Below are 22,210 nucleotides of genomic sequence, written 5' to 3' on the forward strand. Positions count from 1 at the left end.
TTTCTCCACCCAGAGCGTTGGAATGCAGAGCCAGGGACCATTTTACTACACCCAGAGGACAGGGCAGTAGGTTTCTGGTCGCGGCCATCTTTCTCCACCCAGAGTTGGAATGCAGAGCGAAGGACCATGTTACTACACCCAGAGCACAGGGCTCTAGGCTTCAGGTCGCCGCCATATTTCTACACCCAGAGCGTTGAAATGCAGAGCGAGGGACCATCTGCCGCCATCTTTCTACACCCAGAGCGTTGGAACGCAGAGCAGGGGTCTTGTTACTACACCGAGGATATAGCTGACAATTCTACATTATTGGTTAGGGGCATAAGTACTGTGATAACAGCTACCACAGTAATCCCCGTTTATACTTTAAAGTAGAACAATAGGCAAAACTTTTTGTTTTGAATAACATAAGGGAGGGTTAGAATCCTTGTCAGATTATTTTTTTCACCATCTGTGTCCCCTTGCTGGGATTTTCCTTCACTTCCTGTCCCATAACCAAACAGGAAGTGAGAGGAAATCTCTGCAGATGAAAGGAATCCCTTGGGGGCCCCCTAGGTCACCTGAACCAGTGTCCCCATTGGAAGATTTCCCCTCTATTACTTTTCTGGGGACAACCCGCAATTTGGGATTTTCTTTTACTTTCACTTTCAAATGGTAAACAGGACAAATAGAGAGGGGGAATCTCCCTAATGGGGGACACGGACCGCAATAAAAACAGGTGTCCTAATCCCTCTCCAAACAATCCAAAACAAAAAAAAGTTTTGTCTTTAGTTATAATTTAATGAAGGGTTGTTTCTGACTCATTGTTTACTAGAATTAATGACCCTATTGCTGGATATCCCTCCTATTCCTGTTTTGGTGACAACCCAAAATTTGGGATTTCCATTCACTTTCGGTGATAATGGTAAACTTGACAAGTCGAGAGGGTGAATCTCCCTAATGGAGACACAGACAATAATGAAACTTGACAGGTGTTCTAATCCATCTGTCAAGAAAAAAAACAAAACGTTTTGACTTTAGTTACATATTAACACCCCAGTCACATCGGGTGTGATTTGGCATGCCATGTGCATGACATTCGACTTGCAAGTCGCACCCTATTGTCTCCTATCAGAGCGGTCATATCGGTGCAGTTCCGACTTGGTAGGAGCCACACTGATTTCTAAAGTAGTACATGCACTACTTTTGGTACTGCATGTACACGATTTGCATAGACATCTGTGTAAGATGTCTTGCAAATCGCACCTCAAATCGGCATGTCACCCGACTTTGAAATCGTGCGACTTCACTGTAAGTTGCACAATTTCAAAATCTGCTTTGATGTGACCGGGATGTAAGGGTCTATTTTGCCATACTATGTCTGCTCTGTCTCTATGACTGCCTTCCTGTTAGCAGTGAGGAGATCCCAGAAGTCGGGTCAGGAAGTAGCAGTCATCTCCCTGGCTGTGCAGTGTGGCAGAGGTCTGAACAAAAATGAAAATCCTTTCTTTAGCAGCAATGTTATATGTATGTTTACTGCTCATTTTGCTTTTTTTCTGCAGTTGCCCATTAAAGTGTTATAGAACCTTCCATAGAAAAATAAAAAAGAATTTGTGTAGCGGTGTACGGTACGTCATCATTGTTTCCTGTGGCCTTTTCGTGACGTCTTGGCAGCATACTTTACTTCTGAAAATCCGGTGTTCAGTGTCCACTTCCAAAGTGGCTCCTTTTCCTTGCAGGGTCTTCCTGGAGCCACCATGACGTGTGCGCTCCCGTCTGGGACTGAATCTTTCCACACTGCATGGTGCTTTTCTCAGGAGACACATACCTGGTATGGCAGAGCTCTGATGTGTTTAGGTGCAGTATGGCATCGCTCTGGTGATAAGTATGAGCTGGGCTCTGGTGCTGCCTGCACCCAAACACCACAACAGAGTGCTACCTGTACTGTGTATGCACCCGAAGCCGCCAGCAGTGGTCATTAAATTCTGAAGGTGGGGAAACCTCCTGCTGCCAGAATATTATAGAGAAGTGGGTGACTGTGTTGATGGGGGAGTAGACTTGAACGACTTTCCTTCCTTCAACCCAAGGTTGAAGGAAAGAAAACTGCATAATCTATGTCTTACGTTAGACTTTAACCCCTAGCCTACAGGGCTTATACCCCCTTCCTGTCCAGGCCAATTCCCAGCTTTCAGTGCTGTCGCACTTTGAATGACAATTGCGCGGTCATGCAACACTGTACCCATATTACATTTTTATCATTTTTTTGTGACAGAGCTTTATTTTGGTGGTATTTAATCAACTCTGGGTTTTTTATTTTTTCTTAAACATACCAAAAACCACTGAAAATTTTGAGTTTTTAGTTTTTGTTATACAATTTTGTAAATAAGTGATTTTTCTCCTGTGATGTGTGCTAATGAGGCAGCAGTGATGGGCACTGATAGGCTGCACTGATGGACACTGATAGGTGGCACTGATGGGCACAGGTAGGTGGCACTGAAAGGCAGCACTGATATATGGCACTGTTAGGCGGCACTGACTGGCACTGAGGAGGCATAGGTAGGTGGCACTGAAAGGCAGCACTGATATATGGCACTGTTAGGTGGCACTGACGGGCACTAATAGGCGGTACTAACTGGCACTGATAGGCGACACTGGTGGAACTGATAGGTGGCACTGATTGGCATTGATAGGTGTCACTGACTGGCACTGATGGGTGACACTGAAAGGCAGCTCAGATGGGCACTGATATGTGGCATTGATGTGCACTGGTAGGCACTGATATGTGGCACTGGTGGGCACTGGCACGTGGTACTGATGAGCACTGACACAAGGCACTGATGGACACTGACAGGTGGCACTGCTGGGGCTACACTGATCATCAGTGCCCTGATGATCAGTGTACATGTCCCCTCCGCGGAATGCCGATTACCGGCTCTCTTCTCCTCAAGAGCTGTCAGCGTGACAGCTCGAGAGGAGAGAAATGCTGGTAACCGGCATTTCCCTGTTTACATGTGATCAACTGTGATTGGACACATCTGATCACATGAGCAAGCCGACATCTTCGGCTCTTTCCATGGGTCAGTGATCCGCTGTGTCCGAGGGACACAGCGCACCGCCCATCGCCGCGCTGCGTGCTTCCTGAGCCGCGCATGCGCGATGAGAATATGACGTCCTCCCAGAACGAGAGAACCACCTTGTGCCTGTCATTGGACTATATGGCGGGCGCAAGGTGGTTAAGGATAACTATTCTTTGTTAATTGAAGCAGTCCCTCCCTGGCAGCACACTGGCGACCCATACCACTGTGCTCTATGTAAGAACAGCTGTCCAGATCTCAATGGACCCAGACTGGAGCACTGTGCAGGGACCTATTGGACTTTGGAGATCCAGACCGCTGCTCTCACACAAAGCGCAGAGGTCTGGATGTCCAGTGTGCCACTGGGGGAGGTCTGTTAGGCATATGGACTGCGGAACTATTGCTGAAAAAAATACAAACAGTTAATTTTTTTATACAGCCCCACTTCATAGGATAGCTAAAAATAGGACTACAATGGGGCTTTAAGTTAAACCCCATCCCCAAGTTTTTTTTACTGCCGCACTGTTTAACCCATGGAGAGCAGCAAAGTCACTGCTGCAGGCTAAGTGTTCAATTTAGTCCCATGGAGAAGCTGTCTATTGATGGGATGAATAATAGGTAACTTCTCCAAGGTAATAAATTAGATTTCTTACACATACAGTATATGCAGAGAAAATGTGGGACAAAAAGAACATAATGCCAGTTCAGAAGAAAATAATCTTTACTGTATCAATCTGCATATTAGCTTGAATCTAATTTTACCTAAAGCTCAGATGGGGTACAAAAATAGCCATCATGCACAACACTCAGAACCTCATCTCAGATGTGCGTTGTCGTGCTGGTGGGATAATCGATGATAATGAAGATGATGTAAAAATACATGACTATATAACTAAATAATTCAACAATCTGCCTGTAAAGCAACATTAAGTACAATATATGTCAACTAAGCAGCTTCAAACGGCTGTGAAACATGTTATTTCAGTTAAACTGCGGTTGGAAATGTCCACGTGCATTTGTAATTATCAGCACACATCCTCCTGATTGTGTCTACTATACCCAGTAAGTGTCAGTGAATTGATTTTATAGCCTTCTATGATTAAGGTTCAGATCACATTAAGCCATGATAGTGTTATTCAGATATCCAGTGAAAATGGGCTGTTGGTAGTAATGTGTATGCCATGGCATCAGTGGCATTTAGTGTCTCCAACTGTGTAAAGGTGCCAGTTGGTTGTAAATCAATATGCAAGACAGAATGAATGCGCTCTTGGATTACAGGGATGATACATGGGTGCTGTATGCTCAGTAACTTAATGAACATCTTCAGTCTTGGGTTGTGCCAAACAGCTGGAGGAAAAATGAAAAGATGTAAATTATATCCAGATAGATGTTGAGGGCTCCAAAGATGTACTCTTCAGGGCTGAGTGTGAACCGTCGGCTTCCCATCAATATCTGGGTGTCGAATGCCAAGAACTGTAGAAAGGAAACAAAACTGTGATAAGCAAACCTCAAGCATATAGAATCTCTGTTCCTACTGTAAGGGCACCATTGCGGCAAATGTGATGATGTCTCGTGTCAGTGATAATGACATCAGCAAGGCTAAGCCAAGATGTCAGGAAGTATGATCAGATTTCATATGCATTAAAGCTGAATTCTGTGAAATTTTTTTTAGAAATTTACTGTGTAAAAATAAGTTACATGATGGGTGCCCTGTGTGTGAATAGTGTTGTGCTAGGTAAAGTGTTTCCTTCATCCTGGACATACTGTAAGTGGGAGACCTTTCAAGGACTTAAAGTACTTGCTTTCCTACAGTGAATGATAGTAGGTTGTTCGCTCACCACTTTATTCTCCCCTTGTCCATTCACATAACTTTATGTATTCTTTTCAAAGAATACAAGGGGTTATTGGACTAGGTTCGATTGTAATATTTATCTGCCCCCTCGTCCCTTCTCATCCATTTATAGAATGCTGTATAGTCTGAGAAAATAATACAAGGCTTTTTGTGAATGGATGAGGGAAAGCAAGGTAGGGAGTGAGCAACCCATTATTTTGCACTGTGCTAGGGCTGGAACTGTCAGATTCAGTGCTAGAAGTTTGGCATTTACAGTAGTGTCTGGGATGAATGAAACTCTGGAACCATGGCAGTGTGTTATAGCGGAAAAAGTGGTTAGTTGCACTTTATCCTTTGTGGTTACATCAGGGCTTAAAATTTCAAGTCTAGACCTACTAGCCAGGCAAAAACCTTACTCTCCACCAGTTGCCCCACCAAACCTTGCACAGGCCCGCCTCCAACCCCAGGCACGTCCCCCAACCCCAGCCCTGCCCCCAACCACACCCCCTTAAAGCTTACGAAATTACATTTTTCTTTTGAATAAAGAGTCCAAAATATAAAAAACAGCAATTATAATATAGCTTTATTATGTCAATTTAAACATAACAGCAATAGCTTAATAGAGTCTAGAGGGCAAGTGGTTAACATAAAACAATGTAAACATAAAATAAAAATAAGTGTCCCCATCAGAGTCCCCCTTTATATAAGGTTTTCCCATCAGAGTCCTCCTTTACATAAGGTGTCCCCATCAGAGTCCCCCTTTATATAAGGTTTTCCCATCAGAGTCCCCCTTTACATCAGGTGTCCCCATCAAAGCCCCCCTTTTATATAAGGTGTCCCCATCAGAGCCCCCCTTTACATCAGCTGTCCCCATAAGTGTAACCTCGCTCTTCCCCCTTGTACTCACAGATCTTCTTGTGAATGCAGGTTCTCCTTCTTTTCCTCCTTCGGTCATGTGATAAGTCACATGACAAGGGGAGAGAGGAAGGACACTCTGCCTTCACTTCTTAGTGCAGGCTGTATATTGCTCCATGCAGGCAGGAGGGAGGAGAAAGCATAGTCCTGCCTCCAGCAAGTGTCAGCAGCTGCTCCCTGTGACAGGAGTGAAACTGCGATCACTCCGGTCACTGAGGAGCGGCACCAGCAGTGCGCCCCCCCTCAACACAGTGCTCGGGGTTAGGTTGGTGCTGCTGGTAGCACCCGCCCCCCACCCTCTAATGCGGCGCCTGGGACACACTCGCCCCCATGTTATTTTCACTTGCCAAATGCGAGCAGGCAAGTGGAGATTTCGAGCACTGGTTTACATGCATGAGTATGAAAACATTTTCAGTGTATCCTTGTGTTTTTATACAGTATATGCACTGGATTGTGTGCTCATATGTGTATATGTACTCTTTGTATTCATGCCGTCAACTTCTGTGTGAGTAGACCTTGAAAAAGCATTCATAACCCTTGAAATGTTCCACATTTTGTCCTGTTACAACCAAAAATGTAAATGTATTTTATTGGGATATATATGATAGACCAACACAAAGTGGTACATTATTGTGAAGTGGAAGGAAAATGCTAAATTGTTTTCAAAATGTTTTACAAATAAATATCTGTAAAGTGTGGAGTGCAGTTGTATTCAGCCCCCCTGAGTCAATACTTTGTAGGACCACCTTTTGCTGCAATTACAGCTGCAAGTCTTTTTGGGGCTGTCTCTACCAGCTTTGCACATCTAGAGAGTGATATTTTTGCCCATTTTTCTTTGCAAAATAGCTCAAGCTCTGTCAGATTGGATGGAGAGCGTCTGTGGACAGCAATTTTCAAGTCTTGCCACAGATTCTCAATTGGATTTAGGTCTGGACTTTGCCTGGGCCATTCTAACACATGAATATGCTTTGATCTAAACCATTCCATTGTAGCTCTGGCTGTATGTTTAGGGTTGTTGTCCTGCTGGAAGGTGAACCTCCACCCCAGTCTCAAGTCTTTTGCAGACTCTAACAGGTTTTCTTCTAAGATTACCCTGTATTTGGCTCCATCCATCTTCCCATCAACTCTGACCAGCTTCCCTGTCCCTGCTGAAGAAAGCCTTCCCCACAACATGCTGCTGCCACCACCATGTTTCACAGTGGGGATGGTGTGTACAGGGTGATGTGAAGTGTTAGTTTTCTGCCACACATAGCATTTTGCTTTTAGGCCAGAAAGTTACATTTTGGTCTCATCTGACCAGAGCACCTTCTTCCACATGTTTGCTGTGTCCCCCACATGGCTTCTCACAAAATGCAAACAGGACTTCTTATGGCTTTCTTTCAACAATGGCTTTCTTCTCGCCACTCTTCCATAAAGGCAGAAATTTATGGAGTGCACAACTAATAGTTCTCCTATGGACAGATTCTCCCACTTGAGCTGTGGATCTCCGCAGCTCCTCCAGAGTTACCATGAGCCTCTTGGCTACTTCTCTGATTAATGCTCTCTTTGCCTGGTCTGTCAGTTTACGTGGACGACCATGTCTTGGTATGTTTGCAGTTGTGCCATACTTGTTCCATTTTCAGATGATGGATTGAACAGTGCTCCATGAGATTTCGAAGCTTGAGATTTTTTTTATATAACCTAACCCTGCTTTAAACTTCTCCACAACTTTATCCCTGACATGTCTGGTGTGTTCCTTGGCCTTCATGATGCTGTTTGTTCACTAATGTTCTCTAACAAACCTCTGAGGGCTTCACAGAACAGCTGGATTTATACTGAGATTACATTACACACAGGTGGACTCTATTTACCAATTAGTTGACTTCTGAAGGCAATTGGTTCCACTAGATTTGTTAGGGGTATCAGAGTAAAGGGGGCTTTACAACTGCACTTCACACTTTTCAGATATTTATTTGTAAAACATTTTGAAAACAATTTAGCATTTTCCTTCCACTTCACAATTATGTGCCACTTTGTGTTGGTCTATCATATAAAATCTCAATAAACTACATTTATGTTTTTAGTTGTAACTTGACAAAATATGGAAATGTTACAGGGTATGAATACTTTTTCAAGGCACTGTATATTGTAAGTCTGAGAATTTTTGTAGGTTTTTTTTGTTACATATCATCCCATATGTAAACGTATTCTGTACAACACAGAAAACAAACTTGCACTTACCAGGGTAAATACAATGGCTCCTAGTGCTGCATAGACTGCATGAAGCCATGGCACCTGGAGAGACAATCAAGAATACACTCAGTTATTTGTTTGTTTTCTGATATTTTTGATTCTTTATGGTTGCTTTCATTACAGATATTCACTAAGGTACAATAAAGGATGGATTTGTGGAAGGGCCACTCCACGACCCAGAGTGGCAAGATTAAAGTGTATGTACACCCTATCAATAAACTTTCCCTGTTTGTTCCCTTTTCGTCTGTCAAATATAATAAAGTGTCCCTGTGGTTAAGCTCTTAGTGGGGTAAATTGCGTTGGAGTGGGAGGTGAACAGACTATAAGCTGTGAGATCTCTACCATATTAAAGCTAATTTTACATTAGTGAAGGCATCAGCATGTGGCCTATTCATTTTTCCATATCAAGGTGTTTTGTTATACCTGTTTGATAAGTGCATAAAAATACCTGTTGATCCTACCAGAAATCCAGTGAGCTCATAACTGCTTGTTCACTGGGCCCCTACTGCACGGAAATTTCAAGCAGTGTTATCAGCCCTGTCTAGTTCACATCTGTGAACCACATAAGAACTTCCACCTTTGTTATGCAGATGAGGAGCAGAGGAGATATTCTGTGGTCGAAAACAGGAGTGAGTAGCCAAGAATGACAACGCTTTACCTCCTTCTCCATAGATTCAGTATATTGAATGAGCGTTGTAGGACAGAAATGTGTTATTGACAGGATCATTAGGTGAAAATAGAGAAATAGACAAAAAAAATTAAATCTACTGTAGCCACCACATATAAGGAATGTTAATTCATAGTGAGAGCTGTGAAAATGTGGAATAGACTCCCTCAAGAGTTGGTTCTGGCCAGCTCAGTAGATTGCTTTAAAAAAGGCCTGGATTGTTTCTTAGATACACAGAAAATAACTGGATACTAACATTTATAGGTAAACGTGATCCAGGGAATATCACATTACCTCTCTGGGGATTAGAACGGAATTATTTTCCCTGCAAGAGCAAATTGCATCATGCTTTGCTGTGTTTTTTTTTTTTTTGCCTTCCTCTGGATCAACTGTGGGTATAGGATTATAACTTTTTTTTTTCTTTAATGGTTGAACTGGATGGACGTTTGTCTTTTTCAGCCAGACTAACTATGTAACTCTGTAAGCTGCCATATATTCTATTTTTGTTCATGTGTTTGGATGCATTTGCGCCACCCAATGCTAGTTGAGATAAGCAAATTAAAGAACTGTCATAAGCATGTGCCAGGCTGTAATTGTTTGAAAATGATTTGCCCCACTTGGTGAAGACAGACCTTACATTTTTAATCAACCCTGACACTACAGAGTTTCCCCCTTTTCCCTCGATCTGCATAGCGTCACCCAGGGTCCTGGCAAGTGCTGAGGAAGCCTTGCACATTCTGCAAACACCGCTAATGCAGATCTTGCCTAGCCTCTGCCAGGACTTTAGCTGACGGCAGGGTGGTGAACATCTATGTGCATCTCAAAAGTGTCGGAAGTGTTGCATGCAAATCAATTTCAAACAAATACAACCTAACATATGTGTATATGAGTACTTTAACTAAAGATGTTTATCCTAATAGGATGGAGACATGGTCTTCTTAAGGGCGCAGCAGGCTACCCCTTATTCTTATTATGTAGGTCTTCAGAGAAAATAATTTTAGGAAATTAACATTTCATTAGACATATTGTACTATTCATGTATTATCTAAATTTCAGGGTATTAAAATGTTAACAAAAGGATCTGTAGTTATGGGGGGGGGGGGGTGATCCAAGTTGCCCATTAAGGTGCATAATCTGTTCCTGGGTATATAGTAGACAGTAAATAGCAGTATGGTCCTAAAATATTAAACAATATGAGTACTTACATATTGAAAAGGGATTAGGATGACAAGGAAGAGGCCACTGAAGAGAAGAACCATAACAAGCACAAAGAGAACACCATGACAAGACGTGAAATCCACCTATAAAATCAGAAGAAATACACTGTACAGCCACTGGTGTAGGAGCAGGAGGTCAAAGCAGTTGCAACTGGGATTAGACCCTGGTACACGAGAGGCAATCATCCATTTACAGGGAGCCCAGTGGGCACAAAATACAAATGTAACCACATGCCTTTCCCTGTGTGTGGTCTAGTGCCATTATAGATCACATAACCAAATCCATGGGGCACATGGTGAAGCATCCTTTCTCTAGAGTCCTACCTTTATAGCTTTGCCCCTGCCTGCAATTAGAGGCATACTTCTAGCTAAAAGCATAGGGCTTTGTTGCAAAAAAATGTCTGGTGCCGTCTCTTATAGTTTTTCTTAGTTTTTATTTTTTTTTAAATAAAAATATTTGTAAACATTTACATTTGCAGACATAAGGCACATCCATTTCCCAAAAAAACTGAAAACCCCAAAGCTTTTTTAAAAGATTCAAGTTAGATACATAAAACCATAAATGCATTTATTAATACAAATTCATTTTTAAATATAACTTGTATAAATGTATGACTTTGACTTGATTTTAGCTTCTTGTAATACTTTATATTATTATTATACAGGATTTATATAGCGCCAACAGTTTGCTCAGCACTTTACAATATAACGGGAGACAATACAGCAACAATACAGTTCAATACAAGAGGGATTTGAGGGCCCTGCTCCTTGGAGCTTACAATCTAAGAGGGAGGGTATATATAGAGGCATTTAGATTGGGAAAGGTCCAGCCATGTGTTTATACTTTCATCTGTGTTGGCAAGGAACTTACTAACTGGAGAGAGCAGAAAGATGTCCCCATAGGCCTGTTGCTGTTCCTTTGCTGTCCAATCACAGGCTAAGGGTGATCGGGGACTAGGAGTTTCTCCCATTCAGCAAGTTATTAAAAAGAGGGCATGCAACTGGGAGCTATTTTTCAATATGGAGAAAACAGCTGAGCCCAGATGTACAAAGCAGAAGAGAGAAGAGACAAAATAGCAGTGCAGCGAAATGAAAATTCTGGTGCCGAAACTGAAACTGAAAATTCAAAATGCATTTGGCCGAAAACCAAAACCGAAATGCGCAGTTTTTAAAAATGAATATATATTTTTTGTAAAAAAATACACTTTGATTAAAAAAAAAAACAATATATACCCCAATTGTTCTATAAAATATGTAAGAGGATGTTGCGGCAAGGTAATAGATACCCAACATGTCACGCTTTAAAATTTTGCACGTGGAATGGCATGAAACTGCGATATTTAAAAATCTCCACGGGTGATGCTTTAAAAATGTCTACAGGTTAGCAGTGTAAAGTTACAAAGGAGGTCTAGTGCGACAATTATTGTTCTTACTCCGACGTTCATGGCGATACCTCACATGTGTGGTTTGAACACCATTTACATATGTGGGCATGGCCTACATATGTGTTCACCACTACGTGCGGACGGGGGATGGAGCACTTTAAACTTTTTTTAAAATTTATTTCATGTTTTTTTTTTTGTTTTGTGCACTGTTCCTTTTAAAAAAAAATGCAATCACTTTTATTCTTATCACAAGGAATGCATGCATCCCTTGTGATAGGAATAATTAGTGACAGGTCCTCTTTATGGAGAGATATGGGGTCAATAAGACCTCACATCTCTCCTCTGCACTGTAAAGCATTAGATCAAAAAAAGCATTGATCTAGTTCTTTTAAAAAAAAAAGAAAAACACAGAAATAGAAGTGACATTGTTCCGGTCTTCCAAGGGCATAGAGATGTGTGGCGGCCATCTTTCCTTCACCCATCTCTATGCCCAATGCCAGGATCGATGGTTTCTCAGGTAAGACTGAACTACCGAGCGGCGATCGGTGAGCGGGCAGGCGATGGTGGCTGGGCAGTGGCGGTGGGCGTTTTTTTTTCGGCACCTGTATCAGTGTTTTTTTTTCATTTTGGCCAACAGCCGAAAGGGGTGTTTTTGGCTGACATCTTTTGGCCACCAGAATTTCGGTGCATCCCTAGTCAAAAAGGACCTTTTTGGAGAAACAGAGGGTAACAACATATTTAAATAAGAAATGGAGAGCACTATGGCACTAGGAAAGGACATTCCTTGCAACTCAGATTGCATTTCTCCTGACTGGAGTCCAGCTTCAATGCCATTTTTATAGGTTTGTCCTCGGAATTCCCTTTAGATCAGGGGTGCTCAACCTTTTAAACAGCAAGGGCCACTTAAGTGATTTGGTAACCAGTCATGTGCCCCAATGAAACAGAACGGTTCATAATTTTGAATTCTTTATTTTGAATAGCATAATGAACATTCTACTCCTGCAGGTGCTGAATTCCGGCAGAAGGGAGAGGAGGAGAAGCCGGTATTCAGGAGTTTTGGTATGCTTTTATAAAGCCTCAGAATACAATAGAAATCTATGGCTCAGTGCAGCTAACCCGCAGGAAAGTCGCAGGTGCACTGTGCTGCACCCATGGATCAGTGTGAAAGCAGCCTAATAGTTCATAACCCTTTTTTAGGTACTAATGTGTCCATTGCAAAAGCGTTGTGTATATACTGTTTAACAAACTGACCTTCTTTTTCTCTTCCAGATTCTGCTGGCCTCGCTCTTCAGGCTGCTAGAAAGGTCCCAAGCTAAAAGCACTTGATATCACTCCAGCTGGGATAGGAGTTGGCACTACAGAGGAAGCACCGGCTTATGCGACTCCTGTTCCCTCAGTGGCCACCTGCTTCCTCCACTGTGGGCACCGACTCGATGCATTCTGATGCTCTTGGATGATGGGTTGGCAAACCAAATCGTAATCAGCAGTTTACCAACCCTGGACATGCCCTTCCCTAGTTTGAGGTCGCGGACCACATCAGAGGGCTCCATGAGCCACATGTGGACAATGGGTTCAGCATCCCTTCTTTAGATGTGAGGATGTAGTTGTGGACACCCCTTACTATGTAATGACATGCGACTTTAGAGAGAAGGTGTTTTAGCATGGAAGAAGCTCTGTACTTTGACTAAGTGACTGTGCCTGCTTTAGGTGATTGCCAAGAAAGAGAAGGCACATCGTGTGTGAGTGTTCAGCAAAGGGGAATGGACAAACCTAAATGCGTTGTGTGCTTGTTCAAGATTTTAAGACAGCCAGTCTCAACCAAGGTTCAGTGGACCTCCAACATTCCTCCAGATGTTGCTAGGGGTTCTTTGCACAATGAGCAGTGGCCAATTGATTTCCCACCTACATTAACCATCAGTGCTAGGGAGCAAATGTCCACTGATCATCAATGTAAGGGGTCACTTCTATACCATTTAGACCATTTTAGGATCTAAAGGAAGACCATTAGTGTAATGAGTATTTGGGGTCTCAAGCAGCAGTGTTTTAGCTGCACTAGGTAACAGATGACTGAATTCCTCCAAATGGTGCCAACTACCCCTCACATACACACCAGCAGAACAATGCCATTCATTCTAATACAGAAGTCATGGCAGCACATAGAGACTCTTTTCAAGATTATCTCCGGTGATCAAGCACTGTAGTTTATTTTTCATAGATAATGCAGAAAGCTATGTAATAGGAAGCTACTTCCATGTGATTTTTTTGCCTGACTTACTAGCTAATCTTATTTTATGCTCCAGCATTTAGTAACTAAAGGAATTAGTTTAGGTGAAGGTTATATAACATAATTTGTATTACAAAATCTGTTTTCTCCATGTTCAGCAGACCAGCCTGATGTCCCTCTCGATACTATGGGAATAAGGTTTCTGCTGATTGACATGGCTCAGTGAAATCCTTTAGGGCTCAGCCACGCTTGGCCATTCTTGTGCATAGAAGCAGACTACAACTGTCCATGATTCAAACTTTGATAGCGTATCAAACTCAATAGAAAAATGAACTCAATAAAGTATATCTATAGCCATAATATTTTTTAGTTTGTTGTAGCATAGGGATTGATTATGACAATGGAGACACAACAGGAATGGAAGCAAATTCACGCGCAGATGCAACACTCCCCTAATCCTCGTCTCCTGGACCCCATCAGTTCATTAGAGGGGCCCAGGAGACGAGGAGCAGAGAATAATGGGGAGTGGTCGGGGGACGATAAAAGTGTGGCTCAGCTGCACATTTTAATGTCCCTCAAAAACAAGTGTAAATAAGAACTAACAGGAAGTATCTCATTGAGAATGTGTAAATCTGACCGTCTGACTGTCAGGTGGAAATGATCAATTAGCTGTGCAGCCTCCAGATCACACCCAATGTGCCTTGCCATGCTTCCTAGGCTTCACGGTCCCATCAGTGAACTTGAGATCAGCATGGTGGGTGCCACTGGTAGAAGGGAGGGAGATCAGCAAACACCTGTTCACTGATCTCCCCTTCCTGTTAATGACCCGGAAGCAACGTTTAAAACGTCACTCCTGGGTCCTCTCCCCTGACAGGATTGGATGAAGTTAACTAGTGACAAAGACGTCTTCTGCAAACTTCAGCCAATCTGTTAAGAAGAGGTACCCAGCCAATGCTGCGAGCAACATCACTTCCTCCTAACTGTCCACATGGAGCTAACGTTGGCAAGCTGGTGAGATAGCATCCCTACACAGGCTAAAAATTTTGAAGTTTTATTTTTTTGGAGAGGGGGGGGTGTGCAGCTAAGGCGCAAAATAGACTAGCATTGGCCCTGCCTGTCTATCTGCAGTCTTCTCTTCTCTACACCCATTTAAATTGCTTAATTTTAAAGCTTGTCTGAGAGCTCAGAGGAAAGTGTGGGAGAGATGAAATTACACACTGCAGTGTTTAATGAGAGCTGATTGGAGGTAGGAAAGAGACACCCCCCCTCCACACACAGCTCACAGGAACAGAGCTGAGGCTGTCAATCCGTTGGAGGTCCTTCCTCCAGGGCCATGGATAAGGGGGTATTACCAGTCCTCCTGTAAGGGGCACAGGCCAGCAGGGGGGCCCAGGTAACTAGGTAAAGTGGATGTGGGCAGGCAGAGCGATCAGCACAGCATGGTGAGGGGGTAATTGCTGGAACCAATCCCCTGTATGGCTCTTTCTACAGCACCTTCGTCTCTCCCTCCCGCTGCCTTTCAGCTGCTTTAGAGAGTGCCATACAGGGGGTCGGTTCCAGTAACTGCCCACCCCCATCCCCCGCCGCACCCATAACCCTCCCTGTGCACCATACGTTTCCCCCTGCTGCCCAAACCCTCCTGCGTGCTCCTACCCCGCAGTGCTACCGGCTTGCCTACTCTCCTTCCCACTGACAGCTGAAAGCACACAATAGGATCCTTTAGGATGAAGAGTGGGAGAATGGTCTGGTAAATATGCCACATTTATAACCCCCTTCCTTTCTTAAATGAACACAATGAGTGATCGGTACCAATCAATCACTCATTGTGTTCATCACTGAAGCATGGTAAACATAGTTTATTTTTTTTTGGGGGGGGGGGGGCTGTCAGGTTGGCTGTATGGGTGGGTTCTAACAGCAGCCTTTCCTTCCCTTGTCACCTTTTTTCTCTTGGTGTCAGAAAAATGTGTCAGAAGTGATTCATGCTGAAAGCAGAGGAATGAAGCAGCAGACAGAAGTGACACTTGGCACTCTTAATTGAGACAAGTACACTCCATAGAGGGGTATACATTCTTCAAATTTCATGTCTGAGGTTTACAACCACTTTAATACACACTAGGCAGTTTCCAATCCCCAGCTTTACCAGTAGCCTTGCTATTGATGTTTATTTGATTTTTATGATCTCTTACCTTGGTTTGGAAGCTGAATAAAGTGACGGAAATGCAGACAAGTGCAGTAATTCCAAGACATAGGATCACAGATGTGGTATTATAATAGCTGAGAAGACAAGGGACACACAATGAGGAAGGTGTCATTTGTAAGCACATTAGTCTAGTCCCAACTAAATGATGGCGGGTAAATCCCATTCAGGCAGCTCTGGCTATCCTATCATGTGATTTCAGTTTATCATATGAAACAATATATGTGTTGAAAACATTATAACTGAGAGCAAATGACTGTGATATATTGGTGAGGTTCAAAGAGGAAATTATTTAAACACTACATTGTACACAATCCTTTTCTTTTAGTTGGTTTTACATTTGTGAAACAAAATGATTTTAAATGAACACATTATTTTCCAATGGATACACTAGTTCTGGAGACCCGGAGGGCCCTAAGGATTTCTCTTAACCACTTCCCCTCCAGAGGATTTACCCCCCTTCCTGGCCAGGCCATTTTTTGCTATACGGCGCTGTGTCACTTTAACTGACAATTGCGCGGTCATGCAATGCTGTACATACATTAAATTTATGTCCTTTTTTTTCCCCACAAATAGTGCTTTCTTTCAGTGATATTTGATCACCGCTGTGTTTTTTATTTTTTGCGCTATAAACAAAAAAAAAAAACACGACAATTTTGAAAAAAATATTTTTTTTTACTTTTTGCTATTAAACATGTCCAAAAAATTTTTTTTTTTTAAAATGTAGTTTGCTACATTTCTTTACTAAAAAAAATCCCAATATGTGTAAATTAATTGGCTTACTTGAAAGTTATAGTGTCTACAAATGGCGGTATAGAAACTGGAATTATTTTTTTTTTTATACTTAGTAAAAAATCCCAATACGTGTAAATTCATTGGTTTACATGAAAGCTATAGCATTTACAAATGGCGTTACATATACTGGAATTATTTTATTTTTTTTTACTAGTAATAGCGGCAATCAGCGACTTATAGTGGGACTGCGGTGGGCATTCCGGCACTGGCTGGGAACTAACTAACTGGCTCTGACATCCCCAGTGACACTAATACAATGATCAGTGCTAATAAAAAGCACTGACACTGTACTAATGGCATTGGGCAGGAAGGGGTTAACTTTTGGGCGATCAAAGGGTTAACTGTGTGTGTTTTACTGTGTGTGCTGTTTTACTAGGGAGGCATGCTGCTTTGTATTTCTCTGCTGTGCAGAGAAATACAAAGCAGCATGTCCTTGCTGGCAGGTCTCTCCCCTGTCAGCTTTGTACAGCAATCGCCAGGACCCAGTGATTGACATGCCTAGCCACCAATGGCGGCAAGGGTAGGGTGGCACACGCACACCCTACCTGGAAATGCAAATCACGTATATATACGTAATTTTGTGCAGCCCTGCCACCGTGTAGCAGTAGTTCTACCATAGGGCGGGAAAGCGGTTAATTTGCAGGTATTTTCTCTCACTTCCTGTTTGCCTATGGAACAGTGAAGGTACATCTCCCCAATGGGACACACATGGCAAAACATAAACTGAGAGGGGTTATAACCCTCCATTACTCTATCCAGTTGTACTTTAAAAAATATTGATACCTAAAAACTCCTGCTCTTGTTTTTTTTATAAGGTTCTACAGTTTTTTGGGGATGTTGGTACAGTAGATACTAGTGTTGCACCGAAATGAAAATTCTGGACTGAAACTGAATATTCCGGATGCATTTGGCCAAAAACCAGAACTGAAATGGACAGTTTTAAAAACTTTTTTTATATATAATGTTATTATTTTCAACATTTTAAATAATATCATGAATTTAAATGAATATGAATTTATTTCCACCACCTTTTTCGGCCAATAGGTTGCTTTCACACACAGTTTTTGAAGCGCTTTTGCCTTAAAAAGCGCAAGAAAAGAAAAAAGCATCCCTTTTAAATTCAATGTATGTCCATACTGGTCCATTGCGCTTCCCTCGCTGTGTTGAAAATCCTGCTTGCCACATTTTTGGTGCATATTTAGTCAGTTAAAAAAAAACAAAAGCGCCTGCCCCTTCAACATATTAAAAATGCATAAAAAATGCACACATGTTGTGTTTTGATGCGGTTTTTGAGTCACAGGACCTATGAAAAACGTACCCTAAACGTGGTAAAAACTGCGGGTCCTGGGATTTTTGCTCACCGTTCTTGTGATCATTTTGACCCCACGGGGTAAGATCTTGGGTGGAGCCCCAGATCGAGGGAGATTATCAGTGGTCTTGTATGTCTTCCATTTTCTAATTATTTCTCCCACAGTTGATTTGTTCACACCAAGCTGCTTGCCTATTGCAGATTCACTCTTCCCAGCCTGGTGCAGGTCTACAATTTTGTTTCTGGTGTCCTTCGACAGTTCTTTGGTCTTCACCATAGTGGAGTTTGGAGTGTGACTGTTTGAGGTTGTGGACAGGTGTCTTTTATACTGATAACAAGTTCAAACAGGTGCCATTGATACAGGTAATGAGTGCAGGCCAGAGGAGCCTCTTAAAGAAGAAGGTACAGGTCTGTGAGAGCCAGAAATCTTGCTTGTTTGTAGGTGATCAAATACTTATTTTCCACCATAATTTGCAAATAAATTCTTTCCAAATCAGCCAATGTGATTGTCTGGATTTTTTTTTCTCATTTTGTCTCTCATAGTTGAGGTCTACCTATGATGCCAATTACAGGCCTCTCTCATCTTTTTAAGTGGGAGAACTTGCACAATTGGTGGCTGACTAAATACTTTTTTGCCCCACTGTATCAGTGCATTCCTAGTAGATACAGTAGATATAGATATAGTTGATGGATAAGCTCCATATACCATCATTTATCTTCTCATTTTATGATGACGTAGAAGGTAAGGGACACGCAGTCATTTTTAAGCACATTAGTCTTCTGTACAATTACATAATGGCAAGTCTGGATTGGATTATTCATAGGCAGTGGTAATATGGTGATGGGAAATTTGTACGCAAGGCGTTATTTTCAGCATGAACTCCAATGGAGCAGTGCACACTGAAATAGCTGGGCAGTAACTTCTGACATCTTTGACCCCAATATCTCCCATAAATCAGGTACGATAAGTGTGTGCAGATATTGCATGTAATCTTCTGTAAGTGTGAATATTTGGTAGAGCTGGTATTTACTAATTCCCATTAATGTTGCTCTTTGTGTAAAAGCTGTGGTCCTGTTTGGTTTGGTCTGATGGGTTATGTTGCAAGTTCTTGTACGCTGTATTAATGCTTACGAGTTCCGCCATATACATGAGTACAGAAGCACACAGCCATTCAGGTTAATGACTGTATGCTGCACTTGGCCTGCCTGAGTGGAGGGGAGGGATACACTGGGTATTACCCTGAACAGGCTCAGTACCCCACATACAAAAGTCAAAAGGAAGCAGTTGATGTCAGCATGCAGGCATAGTGGGGGTATGTGCACATATGTGTGTCTATGTTTAGTGCACATATGTGTGTCTATGTTTAGTGTACATGGGTTAGGGATGAGTACACTTTATGTGGATCTGTAACCTATATTGTTCTGTGGAAATCCCTCTGTTTTAAATATATATATATAATTATGGGATTTGAACATTGGTCAAGGGATCTTTTAGTTATTCTCATGAAATTGGTTTTATAATATTAAAGGTTTAAAGATTTTTTCTGAACCATATACGGGTTCACCAAATGTGAAGGAATCTCACGTTGGTGAGCAGAGGATGACAGGGAAGGATGAAGCATCATAAGGGTAATTAACATATGGGAGAAGAGGGGAGGGATCTGGTGTTGTATAAAAAGCGGCTGATGACTAGAAGTGATTTCTTGAGAACGCCCTGTGGGAGAGGCGAAACGCGTCAACGCACTTCCAGTCTGCCATCCTTACACCCTGCGTCACTTCCGGTGAGTGGAACGCACGCTGTGCCATCTTTGTTGTTGGAGCTGTGTGCTGTTATCCTCTGCAAACCAACAGGCTGTGAGGTCTCTGTATTGAATTGTGGTCTTGCGGATCTGTGTGAGCCAATGGAGGCAATAAATCAATGCTTTTAACTATCTTTTAACATGTGAGTGGCCTGGTATTATTTAATACTGCATTTGGTATTAGCAATATCACACTGTGGTATTTTTATTTTATGCACCACTGTGGAGCTCTTATTAGGATTAAGTGGAAGGATTACATCAAGCCAGACAAGGTGAAAGGAGTTCTGGAAGATATAGAGGGGGTGTAGGATCCCTAAAATCCTAAAAGGCGCAATACTCACTAATATCTGGTGAGTGCGGTTGATGTTGATTTTACACTGGTGAATGGTGGAAGCACATTTCTTTGGGAGAAGATTATTTTGAATGTATTTTCTGGGAAGAGAGATCTTTTTTATATATTTTTTCTGCACGTAATTTATATATTTTCTTGGACACTATTACAATATTTTATTTTTATTATATTTTTATCATTTTTTGATTTATATAATACTTTTGTTTATTGATGTTATTCATATGGTGAGGAGGTGTTTGATTTGCGCTGTTTATATATATATTTTTTCTAGTATATAAGCATAGCTCCCAACGTCTGTTATTTAGAGGGACTGTCCTTCTTTAGCAACCCAACTCTTTCCTTCTCAAATATTAAAAGTATCTTGCGAGCCAGAAAGCAGAAAAAAACTCCTTATTACACATTTTGTAGTCGGATCGCAAACCTCTAGAACATAACTACCAATGTGAAAAAATGTGAATAAAATCATATAGTGTTGCGCTCCCAAAACTCCAATTGATATATTTAAATCTCTTAATCTCTGTCCTTAAAATCATATACAGAAAATATGTAAATAGTAGAAATAGAAAAATGTCATCAAAAAATATATTAAATTAAATTAATAAAAAACATCTATAATTAATACTAAAAATGATATCTGTGATTGAACATTAATAATAATATACTTATATCAATTCAAATAATCCATGTGCATAAATAAATAAAAAACAATAGTGTAAATAATGTCCCATATAATGAAAGTGACTTTGTGCTGAAAAATCAATCTTCAATCTGTTTTGCATATAAATCCGTGACTGATTGTGAATCCTCCCACTAGTGCAGATGTACGCTCACCTCCTTATAAGCCTGCAATTAGGCTATATATGCTTTCGGTTCTCCTCCTTTGGAACCTACTTGATTGGAACTCTTTCTTTGAGATAATAGATATCCGTAATTACCGATATGTGCTATGGGATAAACCCCTTCTCCAGAGGATACAACTCCTCTATATTCTCATCTCCATGCGACTATGTGTTATATAAGGACAATGGTAACTCAATATAAACCGAGTCCTCCGCTGACTGTCGGAGCCATGCACCCGTAGTCCGGCAAACGAACTGACTCCCTCCGAGTGACGTTACAGTCCCACCCCTACGCGTTACGCCACTGGTCACGTGGCTTCATCAGGGGGATTTGATTGACCAATCAAATCCCCCTGATGAAGCCACGTGACCAGTGGCGTAACGCGTAGGGGTGGGACTGTAACGTCACTCGGAGGGAGTCAGTTCGTTTGCCGGACTACGGGTGCATGGCTCCGACAGTCAGCGGAGGACTCGGTTTATATTGAGTTACCATTGTCCTTATATAACACATAGTCGCATGGAGATGAGAATATAGAGGAGTTGTATCCTCTGGAGAAGGGGTTTATCCCATAGCACATATCGGTAATTACGGATATCTATTATCTCAAAGAAAGAGTTCCAATCAAGTAGGTTCCAAAGGAGGAGAACCGAAAGCATATATAGCCTAATTGCAGGCTTATAAGGAGGTGAGCGTACATCTGCACTAGTGGGAGGATTCACAATCAGTCACGGATTTATATGCAAAACAGATTGAAGATTGATTTTTCAGCACAAAGTCACTTTCATTATATGGGACATTATTTACACTATTGTTTTTTATTTATTTATGCACATGGATTATTTGAATTGATATAAGTATATTATTATTAATGTTCAATCACAGATATCATTTTTAGTATTAATTATAGATGTTTTTTATTAATTTAATTTAATATATTTTTTGATGACATTTTTCTATTTCTACTATTTACATATTTTCTGTATATGATTTTAAGGACAGAGATTAAGAGATTTAAATATATCAATTGGAGTTTTGGGAGAGCAACACTATATGATTTTATCCAACTCTTTCCTTCTCAGTTGGCCTTATTTTTTGTTTCATAGATAGTCTCCTATTTAAAAAATGTACTATTTAAAGCAGAACTAAATTCACCTATCCTTGTCCCTTGCCAGCAGTGACATCTTTACACAGTCTTCTCCTGGGTTCAGGATCTTAGACCATCTTGAATGTTTGGGCCAGAACGGCATACCTGTGGCACACATATGTTCCGGCACCGAGTTGTGTCCAGAATTTACATTGAGGTGTGCATGCACAGCTCATCATACATTCTAAAGAAGATTGTGAACAGGTATGTAAGTTTGTTTTATTACAAAATTGGCATAGTTTGTCGCTTCTGC

At 41.5% G+C, this 22,210-nt stretch overlaps 1 protein-coding gene across 1 annotated transcript in view; it reads right to left on the reverse strand.

The window, feature by feature from the left end:
- Positions 1-3,753: 3,753 nt before the first annotated feature.
- Positions 3,754-22,210, reverse strand: part of FAIM2 (Fas apoptotic inhibitory molecule 2) — a 43,274-nt gene continuing 24,817 nt past the window's right edge. The window contains exons 9-12 of the mRNA XM_089687307.1: positions 15,708-15,795; positions 9,901-9,996; positions 8,017-8,070; positions 3,754-4,523 (exon numbers count right to left, since the gene is read on the reverse strand). Coding sequence (XP_089543433.1) covers positions 4,374-4,523; positions 8,017-8,070; positions 9,901-9,996; positions 15,708-15,795 — 388 coding nt within the window. The 3' untranslated portion in view covers positions 3,754-4,373. The remainder of the gene's footprint in view (positions 4,524-8,016; positions 8,071-9,900; positions 9,997-15,707; positions 15,796-22,210) is intronic.

Source organism: Staurois parvus, unplaced genomic scaffold, assembly GCF_062004578.1.
Source record: "Staurois parvus isolate SC_StPar_1 unplaced genomic scaffold, SC_StPar_1.0 ptg000422l, whole genome shotgun sequence".
Classification (NCBI taxonomy): domain Eukaryota; kingdom Metazoa; phylum Chordata; class Amphibia; order Anura; family Ranidae; genus Staurois; species Staurois parvus.